The sequence below is a fragment of the Athalia rosae genome, chromosome 2 (assembly GCF_917208135.1).
Source record: "Athalia rosae chromosome 2, iyAthRosa1.1, whole genome shotgun sequence".
Lineage (NCBI taxonomy): Eukaryota > Metazoa > Arthropoda > Insecta > Hymenoptera > Athaliidae > Athalia > Athalia rosae.
Window position 1 is genome coordinate 7,270,067 of NC_064027.1, and position 18,401 is coordinate 7,288,467.

The 18,401-nt window shown below is 41.9% G+C and overlaps 1 protein-coding gene across 14 annotated transcripts in view; it reads right to left on the bottom strand.

Annotated features, from left to right (window-relative positions):
* The window catches only part of LOC105684553 (muscle-specific protein 300 kDa), a 116,267-nt gene that overhangs the window by 30,554 nt on the left and 67,312 nt on the right, over window positions 1-18,401 (bottom strand). For 11 of the 14 annotated variants that reach the window (XM_048649661.1, XM_012397971.3, XM_048649663.1 and 8 more), the window contains 5 exons: window positions 17,387-18,197; window positions 17,140-17,298; window positions 16,696-17,058; window positions 16,442-16,552; window positions 106-13,806 (listed from right to left, as the gene is read on the bottom strand). In XM_048649661.1, the coding sequence (XP_048505618.1) occupies window positions 106-13,806; window positions 16,442-16,552; window positions 16,696-17,058; window positions 17,140-17,298; window positions 17,387-18,197 (15,145 nt within the window). Of the gene's footprint in view, window positions 1-105; window positions 13,807-13,867; window positions 14,510-16,441; window positions 16,553-16,695; window positions 17,059-17,139; window positions 17,299-17,386; window positions 18,198-18,401 lie in introns of those variants that run through there. The other 3 variants (XM_012397977.3, XM_048649662.1, XM_020851532.2) reach the window with 1 other exon arrangement.

The window sequence follows — 18,401 nt, forward strand, 5'->3', positions numbered from 1 at the left end:
TCAACAGAACAAGAAAAAAAAAAATAGAAACGAATAAGACATCTTCTCAAACATTTGTTGATTATAAAAAATCGATAGATTTATCAATGGCAGACAGTGTCGCACCTTGAGCCTTCGGGTTCTTTCAGCAGTTGCCAAAGTATCTCTCTCCACCTCCCGAAGTGAACTCCAGTGCTGCATGGACCTTTGTGACTCTCTACCTAAAGATGAAGAGGGTTGCGATGTGGGGTAGACGGGGATAGAAGGTGAGGTAAAGGCAGAATCGGATATTGGAGCATCGGGAACATCTAAATCGGTTATAATCTCTTCCGCCATTCTACGAACTAATTCTGACGTATGATCGGGGGATTCACCCTGATCACCCTGATTGGTCAACGGCTCGTTAGATAAATAAGTGCTGTAATCGGTCCAGCTACCAATTCCACCTGGAAGATCCGCGACTAATCTTTCGGTCTGAGGCGCGCCGCTCGCGCATGTTTGAGAAATTGAGGAATCATTTGATGGCCCTTTAGGAGCGTTACGAGAATTATTGTCGTCGTCGTTATCGTCATCTTTGTCGCGTGGACCCTTATCGCTAGGCTCGTTATCGTCCTCTGCATCTGGTTTCTCGTTCATAGCCAGACTTTCGAACAGAAGACGTTCTGCTTCGTGATAGTCCCACTTTTCAAACCAAAAACCACTGTCAAGAGGTATGAACCTCGACAGTGCCGCTGGACCCAATTTATCACTTTCAATGACAACGTCTTTCTTTATTTCTTCTTCTTTATCGAAGTTGAGATCTTCATCGTCTATGTAGAATTGTACTTTCTGTTTTGGAGATAACTCGGGCTCGGAATACTGAGTTTCTAGTTTGGAATCTTCGATAGATTTTATCTGGATATCCTTCTCGATCACCAGCTTTTCTTTGACCTCCTTCAAAGGTTTTTGCTCGAATTTGAGATCTTTTATGATCGTGGTAGAAACGGTAATTCCGGGTTTGTCGGTTTCGAGACCGGACTTGGTAGATTTCGGGGATTCTCTCGGTTTCACTTTTTCAGTCTTCTCGACTTCAACTTTCGCAGTTTCTCGAATAACTTCTGTTTCGACCGCAAGTTTTGTATCGGTCACTAACTGCACATTGTCTTTTACTTCTGCAACTATTTTCGGCGCAGGCTCCTCTTTTGGTTGAGGTTTGTCCTTGCCTAGATTTTTATTAGTGTCTGATTTCGCGGTTTCATTTTTAGACGAAACCTGATCTGTTCGAGTGACCACTTTGTCGACAGATTTCTCTTTCTTGACGTCGACTTTGACTGTCGCCTTTTCTATGTTATCAAGCTCAACCTGCGTCAGAATTTGAGTAGAATCCTGAGGCTTCGAGTCCTCAGAGGGTTTTTTGTTGCTGTCTTCGCGTAAGATAGATTTGTCATCTGTCTTAATTGCAGTGTCAGGTTTTTTATTCACCTTAGGTAGAGATTTCTCCACTGACTTCAATTCATCTTTGGGATGTATTTCTGCTCTTAGTTCATCTTGTTTCTTAAGCGTACCTTGATCTTCAATATTATCTTTTCCAGCGACTCCAGCTTCCTTCTCTTTGTCTTTTTTATCTTTAGAAATATCTGTAGGCTTAACTGCGTCGGTGTCTTTTTTAGATTTTGACTGTGGTTTTTCCTTCACTTTTTCCACTTCATTGGTTCGTTTTTGCTCCTCTGTCTTAGCTGTTATTTTTGTCGTTTTCTCCACTTTGCTCTCGTCTTTTACTTTCTTTTTATCACTTGATTTTACTGGTTTTTTTGACTCTTGCTCAACTACACTCATGGTGTCCGATGAAACTTCAACTTTTCCAGATAAATCAGGTACTTTCTGCGTTTCAGGCTCATCGATGGGTTTATCAGCTTCAATAAGCACTGAAGTTTTTGCGGGCAAAGATTCGGTCTTTTTGCCGGAACTTGTTTCATCTTTTACTTCAGGCTTTTTCGATTTGTCTTTTTCGCTAGACTGCGGGGAATCCTTTGATTTAGTTTTGCTGACCTCCGTCTCTGTTTTTCCAATACTTGTATTTTTCGCTTCTGTAACCTTGGAAGGTACTTGAATTTCTTCAACTTGAGCTGCCGATGATTTTTCCGGTTCAGCAATCTCCTTCTTAACTGATTTTTCTTCTGCTTTTTTCGGCTCATCCAATTTCGCAGATTTTTTAATTTGAATTTTTTCGGAAGTTTTTCGGTCGGTCACTTTAGCTTCAGTTTGTTCTCGAGTTATGACCGCCGGTTGTGCTTCGCTCTTCACTTTTGACTCGTCCGATACATGTTGTTTTTCAACTATCACAGTTTCCATTTTTGACTTTGATTCTTTGGTATCCTTCTGTTTTTCTGATGTAGATTTTCCATCTGATTTTTTCACATCGGTAATAGCTTCGAGACCGTCAGATTTGGGTTCAACGACCGGCGTCTTTTTACCTTTCTGGTCTGTCTTACTCTTTGACTTCTGTTGCTCTTTAACGTCAGTCGATTTAGTGGATATAACTTGTTTTTCGTAGTGCTCTGTTACCGTTGTCACTTCTTTGGACTCGGCAACATTAGCAGGTGCCGGAATATCTTCCCGCCCAGTGCTAGCCACTATCGTTTTCGTCTGTTCTTCCTTCACAGATTGCTCCTTCACTTTTTGGTTGTCATTTGACTTGGTCGTTTTCTTGGACTTTTGATCTTCTGGCACTTTGCCCTTGCTTTTCTTTGAAGTATCTTTTGTTTCTTCGGCATTAGCTGGCACGGTGGGTTTAGATGATCCTTTGACTTGAGTGTCTTCTTTTTTCCCAATTGTTTCAACCGGAACAGGCTCTGGCAATTTGGAATCAACTGGTAATACCGCGCTTTCTTTTGCCTGCGGTTGTTCCTTTGCCTTCTGTTGATCGTTCAATTTTGCTGACTTCTTAGATTTTTCATCCCCTGCAGTTTTTTGTTCCTTAATCTTTGTCTTTCCCTTTGGCTCCATTTCTCGGGGTTGAACGTCCCGCACTTTTGTCTCATCAGCCGTTTGCTTACCGGTTGCTTGGATCATTGTTGATTCCTTGGATTTTGGTTCTTCTTTTGACTTAGGTTGATCCTTCGGGACTTCGACTTTAGCAGGAACATCTTGCTCTTTGACTTCACTTGTTGGTTTAGTAGTTTCATGCACCTCATCAGGTTTCTCTACTTGCGGTTCTGATTCTTCACTTGGTTTTTGTGCATCCACCGGTTTGACTTGAGTTGGTTTCGCTTTGTTCTTCGCTTTGGACTGTCCTTTACCTTTGCTTCCCTTTTCGGAACTTCCCTTATTTACATCGCTTTGAGTCTTTGATCTGCTCTCACGTTGTTTAGTTGCCTCTTCTTTTGGACTAATTTCTTTAGGTTTTTCTTGTTCTTTGTCGTCCTCTTTTCGTTTTTTATCAGTTTGTGGTGCCGGATCGTCCGTGACTTTACTCAAACTTTTCTCTTTTTTCTTGGCAGACTTCTCGGGTTTTTCAACAGCCTTAACAACGTTTTTATCTTCGGATGCACTATCTATGTCGCTTTTTCCGTCCAATTCTTGACCGATTATCTCACGGGCTTGAAGCGGAGGATTTTCTCCCCGCCTGGAGCTCCTGGACCTTGACCTAGACCTTCTGGAACGCAATTCTTTTCTATTCACGAATTCCATGAATCCCTGTGCGTCAACTTGGACCAAATTCTCAATTGGCTCAGATTCTGGAACCTCCTCAACGTGAATTTGTACTTGAGGAATGGCTGTCACAGAGCTATGTGCCGGGCTGTGGTCACGCGTAGTTACGGTCGTCTCTACTACTGTCGTTTCAGTTGTTTTCGTACCTACAACTGCAGCCCATGATTTGGAATCGATTTTGCTAGAACTGACGGAGCTGATGGCTTCCCGTGGATTTGAATCCTCGATGTCGTCAGCCCACAGGGTAGATTCTTGTTTAACATCTTTTTCAGGTTCACCTTCTCGCTCCGAAAGTACCAAGGCTAATACATTTGGATCTTTGTTTTCCCCCATAGCTTCGGTATCGCGTACAGTAGGCTCATTCACAACATTCACGCTGAGCTTATCTCTACTGTGTGGTTTATCTTTACGTGGGCGTGCATGCGTCGGGGATTTATTTTGCTGTATCGCCCCTTCCGTTGACTTTTCGGTAAGTAATTGGCTGGAATCTACGACAGAGATATCGCTTTTGCTATCTGCAATAACGACATTGTCCGAAATCGTTGTCGTTATTTGTGACGTCGATACGACGGATTCATCGCTCTGAGATTGCAAAGGAGTCTTTGAAGAACTTGCAACGATAGAAGCCCACGATTTGCCATTCGCGTCTTTGCCGACAATTTCACTTGCAGGGGGCAAAGAATCTACGGAGACAGGAGCAGCGGCAGGTGGTTCGATCGACGCTGATGACTCATCTCGATCGTGTTGCTCGGATTGTTTTATCTCGACGTTCTTGTTCTTTTTCTTATTTTTCTTTGACGATTTAACTGGCGCAGCTGTCTCCTGACTTTTATGTATTTGAGGCTCGGATGCAGACGGTGTTATTTCTTCTTGAGGTATTTCTTTTGGTAAAACGGATGTTTTAGATTCTGCAGCGACAGGGATCTCCGCTGGAGTGGGTTTCGTTGTAGTGGATTCCGAAATTTCACTGCTTTCTATTTTCTGTGATGTATCGGTGTCTGACTTCGTGCTTTCTATCGTCGTACTTTTCTGTCCAACAACGAACGCCCAAGATTTGGCGTTCGGATTCAGTCGATTGTCGAACTTTGTTGTTTCGTCAGTGGAATCGTGTGACACCACATCTTCGATTTTCTTAACAACTTTACCTCCATTCTCCAGAGCTGTCGGTTTTTCATCAACCGCACTTGCATCTTTTTTAGTTTGGGGAACGACCTTGGATTTCGTCTCCTTCTTCCGTTTCCCAGTGTCCTTCGTTTCCTTAGCTTCCAGCTTGGAATCAACCTTAACTTCCGGTTTACTTTCTGGAAGTTTGATCAATTTTTCTTTTTCCTCAAGTACATCCGGTCTCTTTGGTTGTTCAGTTTCCAGTGATACTTTCTGCTTGATCTTCTGTATAGTTTTCTCAGTCGTTGCTGATTCCACTTTCGGACATTCTTTGAGCTGCGTTTGCTTTTTAGAAGTGGGTTTCGCGATTGATTCTTTATCTACTTTTGGTTTAGGGTCTTCAATTTCGTCGAAACCGTCATCTTCGATGACCATATCCTCATCCAATATGTCCATCCACGAATCATCAGAAACCAAATGAACAGGTTTTGGTGTCGGGATTGATTCCTTCTGAACGATAGTTGTGGTAGTCTTAATTTCCGAATCGCTTGTAATCGTTTCTTTTTTCGCGCTCGTTTCTTTCAAGACTAGAAGTTCCGTCTTATCAACGACTGCGGATTCAGGTGACGCGGTAACCTTGACCTCCTCAATAGTTTCCTTGACGTCAACCTTCGTAACGGGCAATTCTTTTACGCTGCTCTTGGGCTCCTCGACAACCTTTTCCTTCGCTTTATCCACCACTTTGACCTCAGCCTTGGAAGTTTCCCAATCGATAGAATCATCGTCTTCGATGACAATATCTTCGTCCAAAAGATCCATCCATGAATCATCAGACACAAGGTGAACGGGCTTTGGTTTCTCTTCGGTTTTTACCGGGCTCGTTGCCTCAGAGTGCTTGGTTTCCGTTTTGACGTCAGATGCTTTAGCAACAATCTGTTTTTCAGGAATTACTACAGGTGTGGAGATCTCTTCTTGTTTTGCGATTGGTACAACAGGGGTCACAGACTCCGTGGATTTTTCTTTCTTCTTTTCAATCACAGTTACCGTTTCTGTTTGGGATTTCGATGTACTTTTCTCTTTCAATTCCGAAGTTTCCTTAGATTCAATAGCCTCCGGTTTTGATACCGTCGATTTTTTAACATCGATAGATTTTTCTTGAGGTTTTGCATCTTTAATTTCAGGAGTCACAGTTTCTGGGGATTTCGGAATTTCCTCTTTTGGAACTAGTTTGGTAGCAGACGCCGCTTTCTCCTCCGATTTAGCATCTGAAGTTGCATTAGGCTGTTTTTTACCATCTGTCTTTTTCTTTTCTTTACGACTAACATTTGTTTTTTCCTCAGTTTTAATTTCTACCTTCGATTTTTCTTCTACTTTGGAAGTTGAAACAGTTGCAATCTTCTCATCGTCTTTTGAGTCGGCTGTTTTTTGGTCTCGAGACTCCTCTTTAATCGCAATGTCAACTTTTTTGTCTTCAAAAGCTGAAATTTTTTCAGCACTGACTTTCTGAGGATCGACTTTTGTAAGAGCCTCCGCCGGTTTAGTATTCTCCTTTGTGACGGTTGATTTAATCTCTTTATCTAATTTCACTTTCCCGTCCTGTCCTTCTTTGACCTGTGATTTTGATTCCGTCGTAATCTGTTTAATTTCGGTGATTTTCTCAGCCCCCACTGTTTGTTCTACGGTCGGTGCGGTTTTGTCGCTTTTTTTCGATACTTTCGGATCAGGTTGAGCTTTCGACTTGGACTTAACGGGTTCTTGTATTTTCTCGACTTTTTCTTGTGGTTTTGTTACCTCTATCTCTGTGGATTTCACAACCTTAGCATTTTCACTTGAACTCAATTCTGTTGTCTTCTCAATATTTTTAACGGTAATAATTTGAGATTCAATGACCGTCGAGTGTACTGATTCCGTTGTGATTTTTTCAGATTCATTATTTTTCAGTTTCTCTGATTGGATATCTTTGGATTCTTTAATTGGTTCGATAGCTTTGGGAACTGATACTTCATCCTTTACTTTCTTTTCTTTCACCTCGAGATCAGTAACACTCTCCTTCTTCGACAAATCAGATAATTCCTTTTGTGTTTTATCCTGAATCCACTGAGATTCAATGTTGAAAAAGTTCGCACCCGAGTATTTCGGAGCTTCTTCAGCGAGGGCGAGCAATCTGATTTCCTTAGCAGACGGTTTCGCGACTGGAACAGGGTCGTCTTTTGGTTTTCTTATCGTTGACTCCCTTACAATTCTTTCAATATCTGCCGCGGTTCTTTCAACATTTGTAACTGGTAAAACTTGTTTCTCAATTGTCCTGACAACCGTGTAGTGTTGATGGAATTCTCTTTCCGCTTCAGCGTAGTGATGATAGTCGAACCAGTACGGTTTTATTATTTCCGCCTCATTTCGGAAGAGATTTGTAGTATCTTCCTCCTCATCAACCGATTCTTTTTTGGATAACACCTCTTCGGTCTTTGATTTTTCCGTATTATCTTTCTTCGTCTTCTGCTCTCCGGAGTTTTCCACTCGCTTAACTTCCTGCCCCTCCTTCTTTTTCGGCTTATCCTTGACGGTAGTTTCATTCACTTGCACCAACTGCTGGGTTTGAATTTTTCCTAGTGTAGAAACGACTTCGTGAGTTGATTCTTCGCCGGTAGTTTCGACGCGTTGTTTGATAATTTGTTGAGATTCCTTCTGAATAAACTCTTCCGGTAAAGCCGGTCGTTTTTTAGTTTTCTTTTTTAAATTGTTCTCGATACTTTTCATGAACAATTCATCCTCCTCTGTCATCACTGCGCCTGTCCCTTCATTCGAATCTTTCGATTCCTCAGAAACAACCTTTTCAGATTCACCTACGTTACCTGAACCCAAATGACAACTTCTACTTCTGTCCTTAACACTACCAAATAACGGAGCATCGTCTCCCTGTAACGCAATCGTGGTGGAATACGCGGCCAGACTTTGAATGCGTGCTTTCGAATCCGTAACAGCCTCGTTTATCGATTGTGCTACTTGATCTAAAGGTGCAGAATCTACGTCACCGACCCTAGCATATGTTGTCGTTAAAGTAGCCTCTACATTTTCCGGACGTAATGATATAAGTTCCGTTTCCTTTGTGCCTACAGTAATCGGGAGTGGAACATTTTCTAATATTTCAACAGACTTGACAGATTTAACCGCAGGAGGTTTTATCTCCTCTGATCCAGCGGTTGTGGTTGTTACAGTGGTGACGGTTTTCTCGATTATTAAAGCTTTCCCAGTTTGGACTTTCTCTTTGGGACCTCCTTCAACGATTGATGGTGGATCGCTCTTAGATTGAGGAATCGTACTCTGCGAACCAACTTGGTTTTTTTCTATCATCGCAGTATCGCTTGCAGGCCGAATTGGTTCAATGATCTTACCCACTTCCGTAGATTTCGGTAAATTCTCTACCTTGTTCGACGTTTGAGTTTTTGTCTCGGTAATTTTGGATTCAACACCAGCCACTTCTTTTTTAATAACTTCTTTGCGGGAGTCATCTTTTCGAACCTTTGGTTTTGACTCGATCTTATCGGTGGTAGATGTGACTGTTGAAGACGTCTGCTCTACTTTTGCATCGACTTGCGTCACTTTAATTTTGATATTGGCTTGCTGTCCAATTTTAGCAACAGCACTCGGTGACGATTTGTCAGTGGTGATTTCTTCAAGATTCGAGGTTTTATTGGCCTTAGACTCCACTGTGTCGATATTTTTCTTTGGTTCGACCGTCTTTTCTTCAACTTTCTTTTCAGTTGATGATTTGGTTTGTTTTATAGACGGAGATTTCGTTTTTATTGATGTTTGGTCTTTGGCCGATGTCTCGCGTTGCACTTTGTCACTCTTTACGGACTTTTCGTGCTGCTCGACAACACTTACTGACTTGGAGCTTTTTTCAACCTTCGAGGTTTCGGGCTCTTCAGGTTCGACCCTTGTCGGTTCTAACTTTTCAATCTCTGGTAAGGTTATCGTTATGCTGGTAGTTTTACAGGCTGCAGGAACAGGGTTTACTGGAGAAGAAATTGCAGACTCTACTGGAGCAATATCCACTTTTTCTACAACATTTTCGTTGGAAGGAATTTTTGTTTTTATGTCTCCATGTATTTCTACAGCATTTTGAATTTTGGTATGTTCACCAGCTATAACATTAGTTTCAGAAGAAACGATCGTCGTCGATTCAACGATTTGTCGGCTGATAGTTGTTTGTCGAGTGGCCGAAACCTGCTCTTCGGCAGATTTTTTCTCGATTTTTGACGTCAATTTTCCACTAGTCGATACTTTTTCCTTCGCAGGATTTTTCTCGACAGGCGGAACTTTTTTCTCTTCTGGTTCAACTCGAATGTCGGTGACAGTTTTCGGTATGGATGCAGCCACTTTTTCGGTAGCGGCTTCCGGCTTTGTAATGACTTCGATTTTGGAAACTGTTTTGTCTTTGGACTTCGTTTGTTGCTGGGCTGAAACTTGTTTTTCAGACTTGCCCTTACCCTTGGGTGAATTTTGAGCTTTGACTTTGACATCTTCCGTTTTCCCATCAGATGGACTTTTCGGAACATCTTCAGCAGCAGTCTTAACGATGACATTCGTTTCAGTTTCGATAGCAGCTGCGACGGGCTTGACGTCTACCTTGGAGTCGATTTTATCTTGAGACTTTGTGTCTTTGACAGGAGCTTTGTCAGTCGATACATTCTGTTTCGGAGAAGTTTTCTTTGTACATTTCTCTTCAGACTTGGTCTTGCTGCTTACGTCTGTTGACTGTTTTACAGAATCTACTCGCTTCACAGTTTCAACAATCTGCGTCTCGGTTACAGTTTTATCTACAGTCAAGATGTCGTCTTTCGGAGAAACTGGAATTTCTGGGGATGATTTTTGCTCTGATTTTACTTCTATTTTTGTATCAACCTTCTTTTTGGATTTGACCTTCTCTTTGGAAATCGGTTTCGGTTTTACCTCTACGTCATTCTTCGAGTCACTTTGAGCATTTCCAGTCAGTTCCACCGCGGAAGATTCTAATTGTGGAGCTCGTGGTTCTTTTTCAGCGATTGTCTTTTCTTCCTGCTTCTTTTCGGCCTTGGGAACAGTCGCCTTCTTAGATTCAACTTCTTTTTTGATACTTGTCTTGCCGTCAGAAGCAGGCTGATCGCTCAACTTAATTTGTTTTTTGCTCGGAGCATCCGGCTTTGAAGCTTCTCGGACTTCGGAAACAGACTCAATGGTGGTGCTAGATTTTATTGCTGACTTTACATCGTCTTTTGCATCTTCCCCATTTTTATGAATTGTAATCTCCTCCGAAATTTTTCCTTGTTCGAGCTTAGCTGTGGACTGAGTCTTCGACTCACTTTTTTCGATGCATTCTTCAGTAACAATCGTGGTCTCTTTGTGAAGTTCAATCGTACTCGAAATTTTTCCCACTGAAGTAGGAATCGTTTCCTGTTTTCGAGGCAGAGAGTCCTGCTTTACTGCAATCTCTGTTTCAGATTTTTTCTGACCCTTTTGCGGAGTTTCTTCTTCACGCTTTGTGTCTTTTTTCAATTTGTGTTCGACCTTAGGCGTTGCCTTGATCTTGGCTGGCTGTTCTTCCTCAAGTTTATTAACCGCAGTCGAAAGAATTTGTTTCTTCGATTTGATTTCAGTTTCGATAGTCTTCTTTTCTTCGGGGTGAACCGTTATTTTAGTTACTGTTTCATCGATCTTCTTGATTTCTTCTTTTGACACGTCTGTGGATTGCGTGACTGAACAGGTGGTAGTAGAAGTAGTAATTGCCTCTCCTGACTTTTTAGACTTTTCGGTCTTATCAGGTTTACTAGATTTTTCGGGTTGTTCCGGCTTAGCGTTCTTTTTGGAAGCGTTTTGCTTCTGAGACTTCTTACTCTTAGACGTTGTCTGTTCCTGTTTTTGTTCTTCACGTTTCGACTCAATTGAGTCAACAGTTGAAGACTGTTCCGATTTGACATCCTCCTTAATTAAAATATTTCGCTCCACGGTGACTTCGGATTGGAGAGCTTTATTTGTAGCCGTTTGAGAATCCACTGGCGAAATAATTTGCTTTTCGTCGAGTGATATATCCTTTTTAGGCGTTTCTTGCTTTTCTGGTTTAGTTTTCGACTTATGAACTTGATCCTTGGGTTTTGCTTCAGATTTCTTCGAGGCCTGTGTGGCCACGGGAGGAATTTTCGCGCTAGTCTCCTTCTGCGAAGTGATTTGTTTTTCAGATTTTGTTTTGTCTTTCGGAGGACTCTTGTCTTTCAAGTCTGCTTTGTCAATGCTCGATCCTGTCGGTTCTTTAGACTTTATTTTTTCCTTGTTCGAGGTCTGCTTTTCGGACTTGGTCGCATTTTTCGGGGCTACTTTTTCTTCGATATTCGCCTCGTTCTTGCTGTTTTTATTGTCATTCAGCTTCGCTAAATTTTCTGGAATTTTTTCATCGGCGACGGCTTTTTCATCTCTGGGTGTAACTGAGTCTTTGGAAATTATTTCTTGAGCGTCTTTAGCCTTCTCCGTGGGTCCGGTGTTATCTTTGCGCTTGGCTACGTCTTTATTAGATTTCGATTTTCCACCTTTCTTATCTTTATTCTCAGAGATAACTATCGTCTCTGTTTTTTCTGTAGCTTGAGTTTCCCGTTTTACACTGAGCTGCTCTTTCGGTTTCTGTTCATTTTTAGGTTTCCCCTTCTCCTTGGGCTCCGGGTCCCGTGAAGTCTTCTTTACATCCTTGACTTTGTCTTGTTTTGCAGGTTTCTCAATGTGCTTAACTGGGACATCGCCACCAATTTTTATATCTTCCACGATAACGTTCTCTTTTGGTTTATTCGACCCCTTAGATTTCTCCTTCGACACTTTCGGCTTCTGTTTGTTCATGTCTTCAATTTCTTTCAGAGCTTTTTCGATCTCATCGTCTTGTGATTTTTCCACTTTCTTCTTCTTGGGTTTACGTTTCTTCCCTTGATGGACATCGTTGACATTTTCGTCGGGTGTCTTAACGCTATCAACTTCCTTCCGAATATTCTCAACATTCTTCTGCAGCTCGGTGAGCTCTTTCATTACCGCGACGGATTTGCTAACTTCGGTCAATTGTTTCGGTGGAGTATTTCTATCAGTTCTACGATTAATTTTCCACCCTTTCCTTTCCTCCTCTTTTTTCGGTCTATCCTCCTGATACTGTTTCTTCTTCAAATCTTTCTTTTTCATAACATCCCAATCGCTGTCTTTACCACCCTGTGAAAAATGTGATTTCTCCGAATCATCTCTACTTGCAGAAATCATAACGTTTTTCGGAGGAGAAGGTTCTTTCGGTGACAATGATCTCCTCGCTTGTTGTTCGCCGCCACTTATCACCCTAGGAGGTGTGGTAGCTTTTGAACTAAGTCCTTGAGACAATATTTGAGCGTACGAAAAAGAGTGCCCACGAGCGTCCGGAGCAGGCAACGAGCCTTCTCTCTGTTCATTTCTCGAAGTCGTTTCAGTCGTGGACGAGACGGTGGTCGTAGTATGCGTGACAGTTTGTTCTTTCCGCTCAACATGTTCCGTGATCTGTTCCGTAGGAACAGGCAGAACTGGAGCGGTGCTAGTCACAGTGACAGTCTGATTCAAGGTAACTTCTTTAGGCACTTGTTGCTGCTGTTGCACCCTGTCGTTGCAGTGGCCAGGAGAAATTTGTTGCACAATAGTTTGCTGGTGATGATACAAGTCAGTGGTATTGGGCTGCAGATATGTACCCTGCGTTACGTAATGTTCAGCAGTGTATCCCATGTGACTTTCGTACGGGTTCAGTGAAATCGTATCGATAGTTTGCACCTGTTGCTGATTCGGTGAGTAAACGTAGGATCCGACTGGATAAGCTCCGAGTTGCGAATTTATGAAACCGACAAGTTCTGGTATGGGGTGAATGTAATCGTACATCTCAGCCTGTGTTCTGCCGACATTTTCATAATGCTTGTTCTCAATGACGTTGTAACTGTCCACGGGTTCGTCGGACCAGTTTCTCGTCTCTTTCGCGTAACTACCGATCTGTTCTCCGTTGAATTCTTCAACATTTTTAGAGGTCTCCAGTTCGCCGATGCTCTGATATGTCTCAGCGACAACATTTGGCACTTCCGGCTTGGCCGGAAGACTCTGACTTTCAATTGGTAAATTCACCACCTCCTCTAGAGAGTCTTTGCGACTCAAGGTATCCGAACTATCGACTATTCGGACATCTTCGCTAGTAACGTGTTGTAGACGCGTTTCTTTCGAAAGCTGCACCATGTCCCGGGAGTCACCCGCCGGTTCTGACGCAGCCCGAAGTGCCGCTTGCATTTTACCTCTGAGTATATCGGCATAGGATGTCGACCCCGGTATCCACATCGGACTCGGGGAACGTCTCCTGATTTCGCGAGGTGCTAAACCATCGCCGGACTGTTGTATTTGTGGCTCGTGAGATACTTGACGAATATTCTGTTCAGATTCCACTTGTATCAATGGAACCTTCTTCGTCTCCTTCGTTTGTTTTATCTCATGAGTATCTCTGACGTCTTTATCTTTTTTCTTATGAGTCTCCTTCCGCGTCGGAGACCGTCCTCGTCTCGAGGGACGTTCGACGGTCTTTTGAACCGATGAATTTCCCGTCGATCTACCAATCGATGAATTTCTGATCTGTTTCTCCCGTTTATTCGGTTTTTCAACATTTAAAACCTGTTGCGTCGATACTTGCTCAATTTGAAGTGGCTGCGATTGTTGCTGCTGATACTGAACAGCCTGTACCAACGGTTCCGAGACGCTAACAGTTTCTACAATTGATTGCCTAGTCGGTGTAGGATGTTGAATGTGAACGAGCACCTGCGCAGGAGGAGGTTCGTCGCTTCGGGCCCTCTGAGGGCTACCTCCCCTAGAATTTGGACTAATGCGGCCTGCAGCGATATCTGCGTAAGAAATGAGCCCGGGTTGGCGGGGGCTTGCGTCACCCCCGAGAATATAGTAAGGGTCCACTGCATGAATCTGATCCACCAGATTTCTCGAGCGTTGCCTCCAACCGTCCATCTGTGTCTGCAAGGCCTGTTACCATTGCAACAGCCAAAGAATATGGTATTGTCAATCGATATGTTTATATCAGATATTTGTTTTTTTCTTTTATTCTCTCAAAATCATTCATTTTATTTCACGCTCTCAATACAACGTTATATCATATTGCGACGCTTTTTTTTTTTTTTTTGTTTTTTTCTTTTAAAGCATTTAATATATAATATATATTCGTCTGATAAAAATTACAAAACATACTAAGGCACATGATTCACATTGATCGGACTTGATATATATTATCATACACATGTTTACGATACGTTACGTCTCGTTATAAATCGAACAAATCCTGATAAACTTGCATTAGTCTATAACGGTGCGAAATACGGAGGCTGCGTATCTTGTTTTTATATATCAACTATCCCACTCATTCCTAACAACTTTATACACGATATATTTAAAGACGAGACCTCACAATAGGAACAAGAAATAGGAGAAGAGAAAAACTTGCAAGATCTTACTAATGAAAAAATATATAATTAATTAGATCGCGTTTCGTTTGAATTATATCGATATTGAGAATTCGTTGAATCGTTCCACGTCGACGTATAGGAGATGAGATACCGATCTATGCGTCCAGAGGTTCGGCGTCGGGCGATCCGCGTTGCACCAAAAATTTCGATCGTTCGGTTCGCGCTGCTATTTTCGTTTGTAACGATTTAATCTTCTCTCGGCATGACTACGTAACGACGACAGCGTAAAGTAGAAAATCAGATAGAGAGAGCGATCAGAGAGATGGAGAGAGAATGAGGTTTATATCATGGCGATTTAATGAACGAGTGAAACGACACGATTTTAATATGTACAGTTCGTTTACGATGTTTATGCGAATGACGAGAATACGAGATGACCAAGTGACGGGGTGGTTCAGTTGGAAGGAAAGGATGCAGCAAACAAAATTCATAAATGAAATGCTAGTTAACGAACAAAATTATCCTGTATGTAAAATAACGTTATTTTTCCAATAGCTAAAGTTTGTTCGTTTTTTTCTTCTATCTGATTTACTGATAAAATAAACGTAATGCATTTTGCGGCAGAGAAGAAGTCACTTGATTGTGCGATGTTTGTTGATGGCACCCTCGACATGAGTCACTGTTGAGTCTGATAGTCCAATGATCGATGATTTAAATAATAATAGATAATATGTATAAGTAACATAGAGCCAATAAACCCCGTGATAAAACGTGTCGAATTTTACGCGTGGGGGAAAAAAGCTACCAACGCCAGAGCATGTGTGAAATGTACGTACGTGACATAATGAGAAAAACGCAATATCGAGAAAATAATATAAGTAACCACAATATTATAATATACAAACGGTGAAATATATATAAATCAGAAGAAAAAGAACTCAACATCAATTGAAAATAACTGAACATAATCAAGCAAAATCAAGTTTTCCCTTTCCATATAGTAATCAGTGATAATTATAAATGTAAACAAACAATCTTATAAACTAATGAGGAAAAATAAAACAGAATAACGAAAACAAAACCAATCAAATGAACGCAATGATACCAACCAATACCTTGTATAAAATATACATGATAAACCACCGTGGTTAGTAAAATATTAGTAGATTTTTTTTTTTGGAAAATCATCACACGCCAGCTGTGACGTTTTTCCAAAAAAAAAAAAAAAAGGTGAAGTTTATAAGACAAATACTAAGTTAGTATATCTACGGAATAGTTGATTGCAATTTACGTGTTATTTAACATTAGTTACGCAGTGAAACGCGTGTTATGAAGATCGGCAGGTGTAATAAGCAAAAGCAGAATGGCGGATGGCGGATGGTACGCGTGATGTGAAGCGTGACAATTGTTATTTTCCGACATTAGGAACTAAATTTTTCAAAAGCTGATTACTAAGATGAAACAATAAATGGTACAGCAACGATCGATGTGTGACATAGATGAATAACTAATATGTATAGGATAGAATAGGTGCTTTAGTTGGGAATAGTGATGCTGCACTGTAATGGAAACACCTTGATGATAGCTGATAAGATTTTTACCTCATCCTTCCTCAATCTCCGTTACGCTGACGCGGACAAGACACGCAGCCAAACGTTCTCTCTGGCATCAAAATGTTTCCACTTATATATATTATATAATAAATCATGTATTAAACTACGAATTACTGCTGGTAATTATTGTAGTTAGAACAGTGCCGATGTTTCAAGTATTATGGATAAAAAAAAAAAAAATTAAGATTATTATAAAACAACATCAGGTTCGTTATTTTACTAAATTACATCGCGCATCGCGGCTAATAATTACTGCTGCATGAATAACTTCTAACAATTCTTAATACTGCACGGTCTTTGTTTTCAAATATTATTTACAAGTTACTACGAAAACATTAATATATATATATTAAAATTATATTATGTGCAATTTGGTGGTAATTAGCTAGCTGCGCAAACTCTCAATATTTCATACACATATTATTTTATGCCCGTTACTATATTTGTAACAATAGTAATTGGCGGTGGTGGTTTTTCAGTTGGTATCGGTATGAAAATCGTATAAGTATAAAATATGGATATATATAAAATTAATTTATGCGCAGAGCACAGTGGTTGGTGAGTACGTAACGGAACGAGACCTACCTGTTGCTCTTGTAGGGCTCTCTCTCTGTCGTTCGGCAAATAAGTTGGACTCAGGACGGTACGGAGTTGCTGTTCCACCTGGACAATCTGTTGGCGTAGCTGCTGGATTTCCTGTAATAAAATTTCAAGACAAGGGATATAAGATTGAAAGTTTTCGTTACGTGTTGGCGATGACCCCGTTTTTTCATTTTTTTTTTTATTTTTTTTTTTTTTATCGCGCTCTCTCATTTAACCAAGAGATACGCGGTCTGTACCTGCTGGTACTGGTCAATCTGAGCGAGGCAGGTTTCCAAAGAGGCTGTTTGTTCCTTGACAGTGTCGTTAAGGACCTCCAGCTCCTTGATCAGTTCGTTTGCAGCTTCGCTAATTCGACTGTCGCCACCAACTCCGGACCGGAAATGGACCTGCAGTTTCTCTACCGAGATTGATATTTTTGTTTTCTGGATAGTGATGTCGCTTAGCATCTTTTCTCTGGTTGCGTGCTGATCTCTCAATGGTTTTTTCTTGCTCTGAGGGGATTCCAACGTCTGTTTTGCTTTCTCTATCCAACTTTTAACGTCTTTCATCTTCTTCTCGCACTGTTCCCATTCCTCGCTCGTTTCTTGGAGCAGAGCGTTCTGAAATAATTATCATAACTAATGCTTGGACGAATTACGACCCTAGGAAAATTAGTTGGAACGCTACCCCCGATGACCCACCCTTTCGAGAAGCTGACCCTCGACGTCAACCTTCGCGTCTTCAGCCTCCGTCAATTTCTCTGGTAAATCGCCGACGTTCGTCACCTGACCTATACTCTCCAATTCCTTGCCCATGTCGCTCAAATTTTTGTTCACTTGCTTGCAGCTCTTTACCGCGGTCTGAAAATAGGCAGAAATTGTAAAGAATCGAAGGTCGCCTGCGCCCCAAGGGACGTCAATGGTATCTTTTCGCTATTCGAACACCTACGGAGTAATCGTGAAGTCTTTGTCTCGCTTGTATCAGACTGCTGAGCTGCAGTGGTTCGACGAGGAATATGCGTTTTTCTTTAATCCAGGCCATGACCGCCTCGTGGAGAGTCAAGAACCTCTGCCACGCGTCCAAAGTGTCGCCGACTTGTTGTTTCTTCTCTTCGAGCCATGATCTGACCTGCGCAAGTTGTTCGGTAAGATTGTTCACGGTGCTTTTGATCAATTCCCTTTCGTTGCCGTCCTTGGTATTCTCGACGATGACTTGTCCGTTTCTCGTGAGTCTTTCGAGTTTATCGGTAATCGCCCCGATCTCGGATTGTATCTTCTGGAGGTGTTCTTTGAGCTTGAACGGTTCCATCGAACGGTCCTGAACCTTCAGTTCGGCCGCCCGAATCCACGTTTGCACTTCATCGACATCCGCGATGTAGTCGGAACGTGTGGTTCTTGCTCTCTTCTGCTCGCGTTGTTTTTCCTCCATCGCTGAAGCTGCGCTCTCGGCAGCTAGTTCGAGAGCAGTCAGCTGTTGTCCAATATCAGTCGGAACCAACTGCTGGCTGGCTTGGTACCGCGCCTTAGTGTCTCCCGATAGTTTCTTTGCCGCCTCTACGAGGCTTCCAAGATGCGAACGCAATGCTCCAAGTTCTGTTTCAGTCGCGTCTTGGTTCGCTCCGAAGACGTAAAAGGAGGACGCCTGGTGATGGGCCTCTTCCAATCGCTTCTTCAACTCCTGTACCTCGTGTTCGATCGCTTCGAGTGTTTCCAAGTCCTCACTTGCCTTTTTGGACTTATTGCGTAGTGAATCGACAAGCCTGTTCGAAATAAATTTATAATACAATTTTATCCACTCGCGTACATCTGATAAACCCTAATCGTAGGTATATCTCTTTGACCGGAGGATTATTTTACTCGAAACCTCCCACGCGGACGCAACAAGCGTTCGTAAATGTTCGATATTCATATTCGCGATCTTTCCTAGCGCTTTTCCGTCTAATCTTGATCCGTATGCATGTATA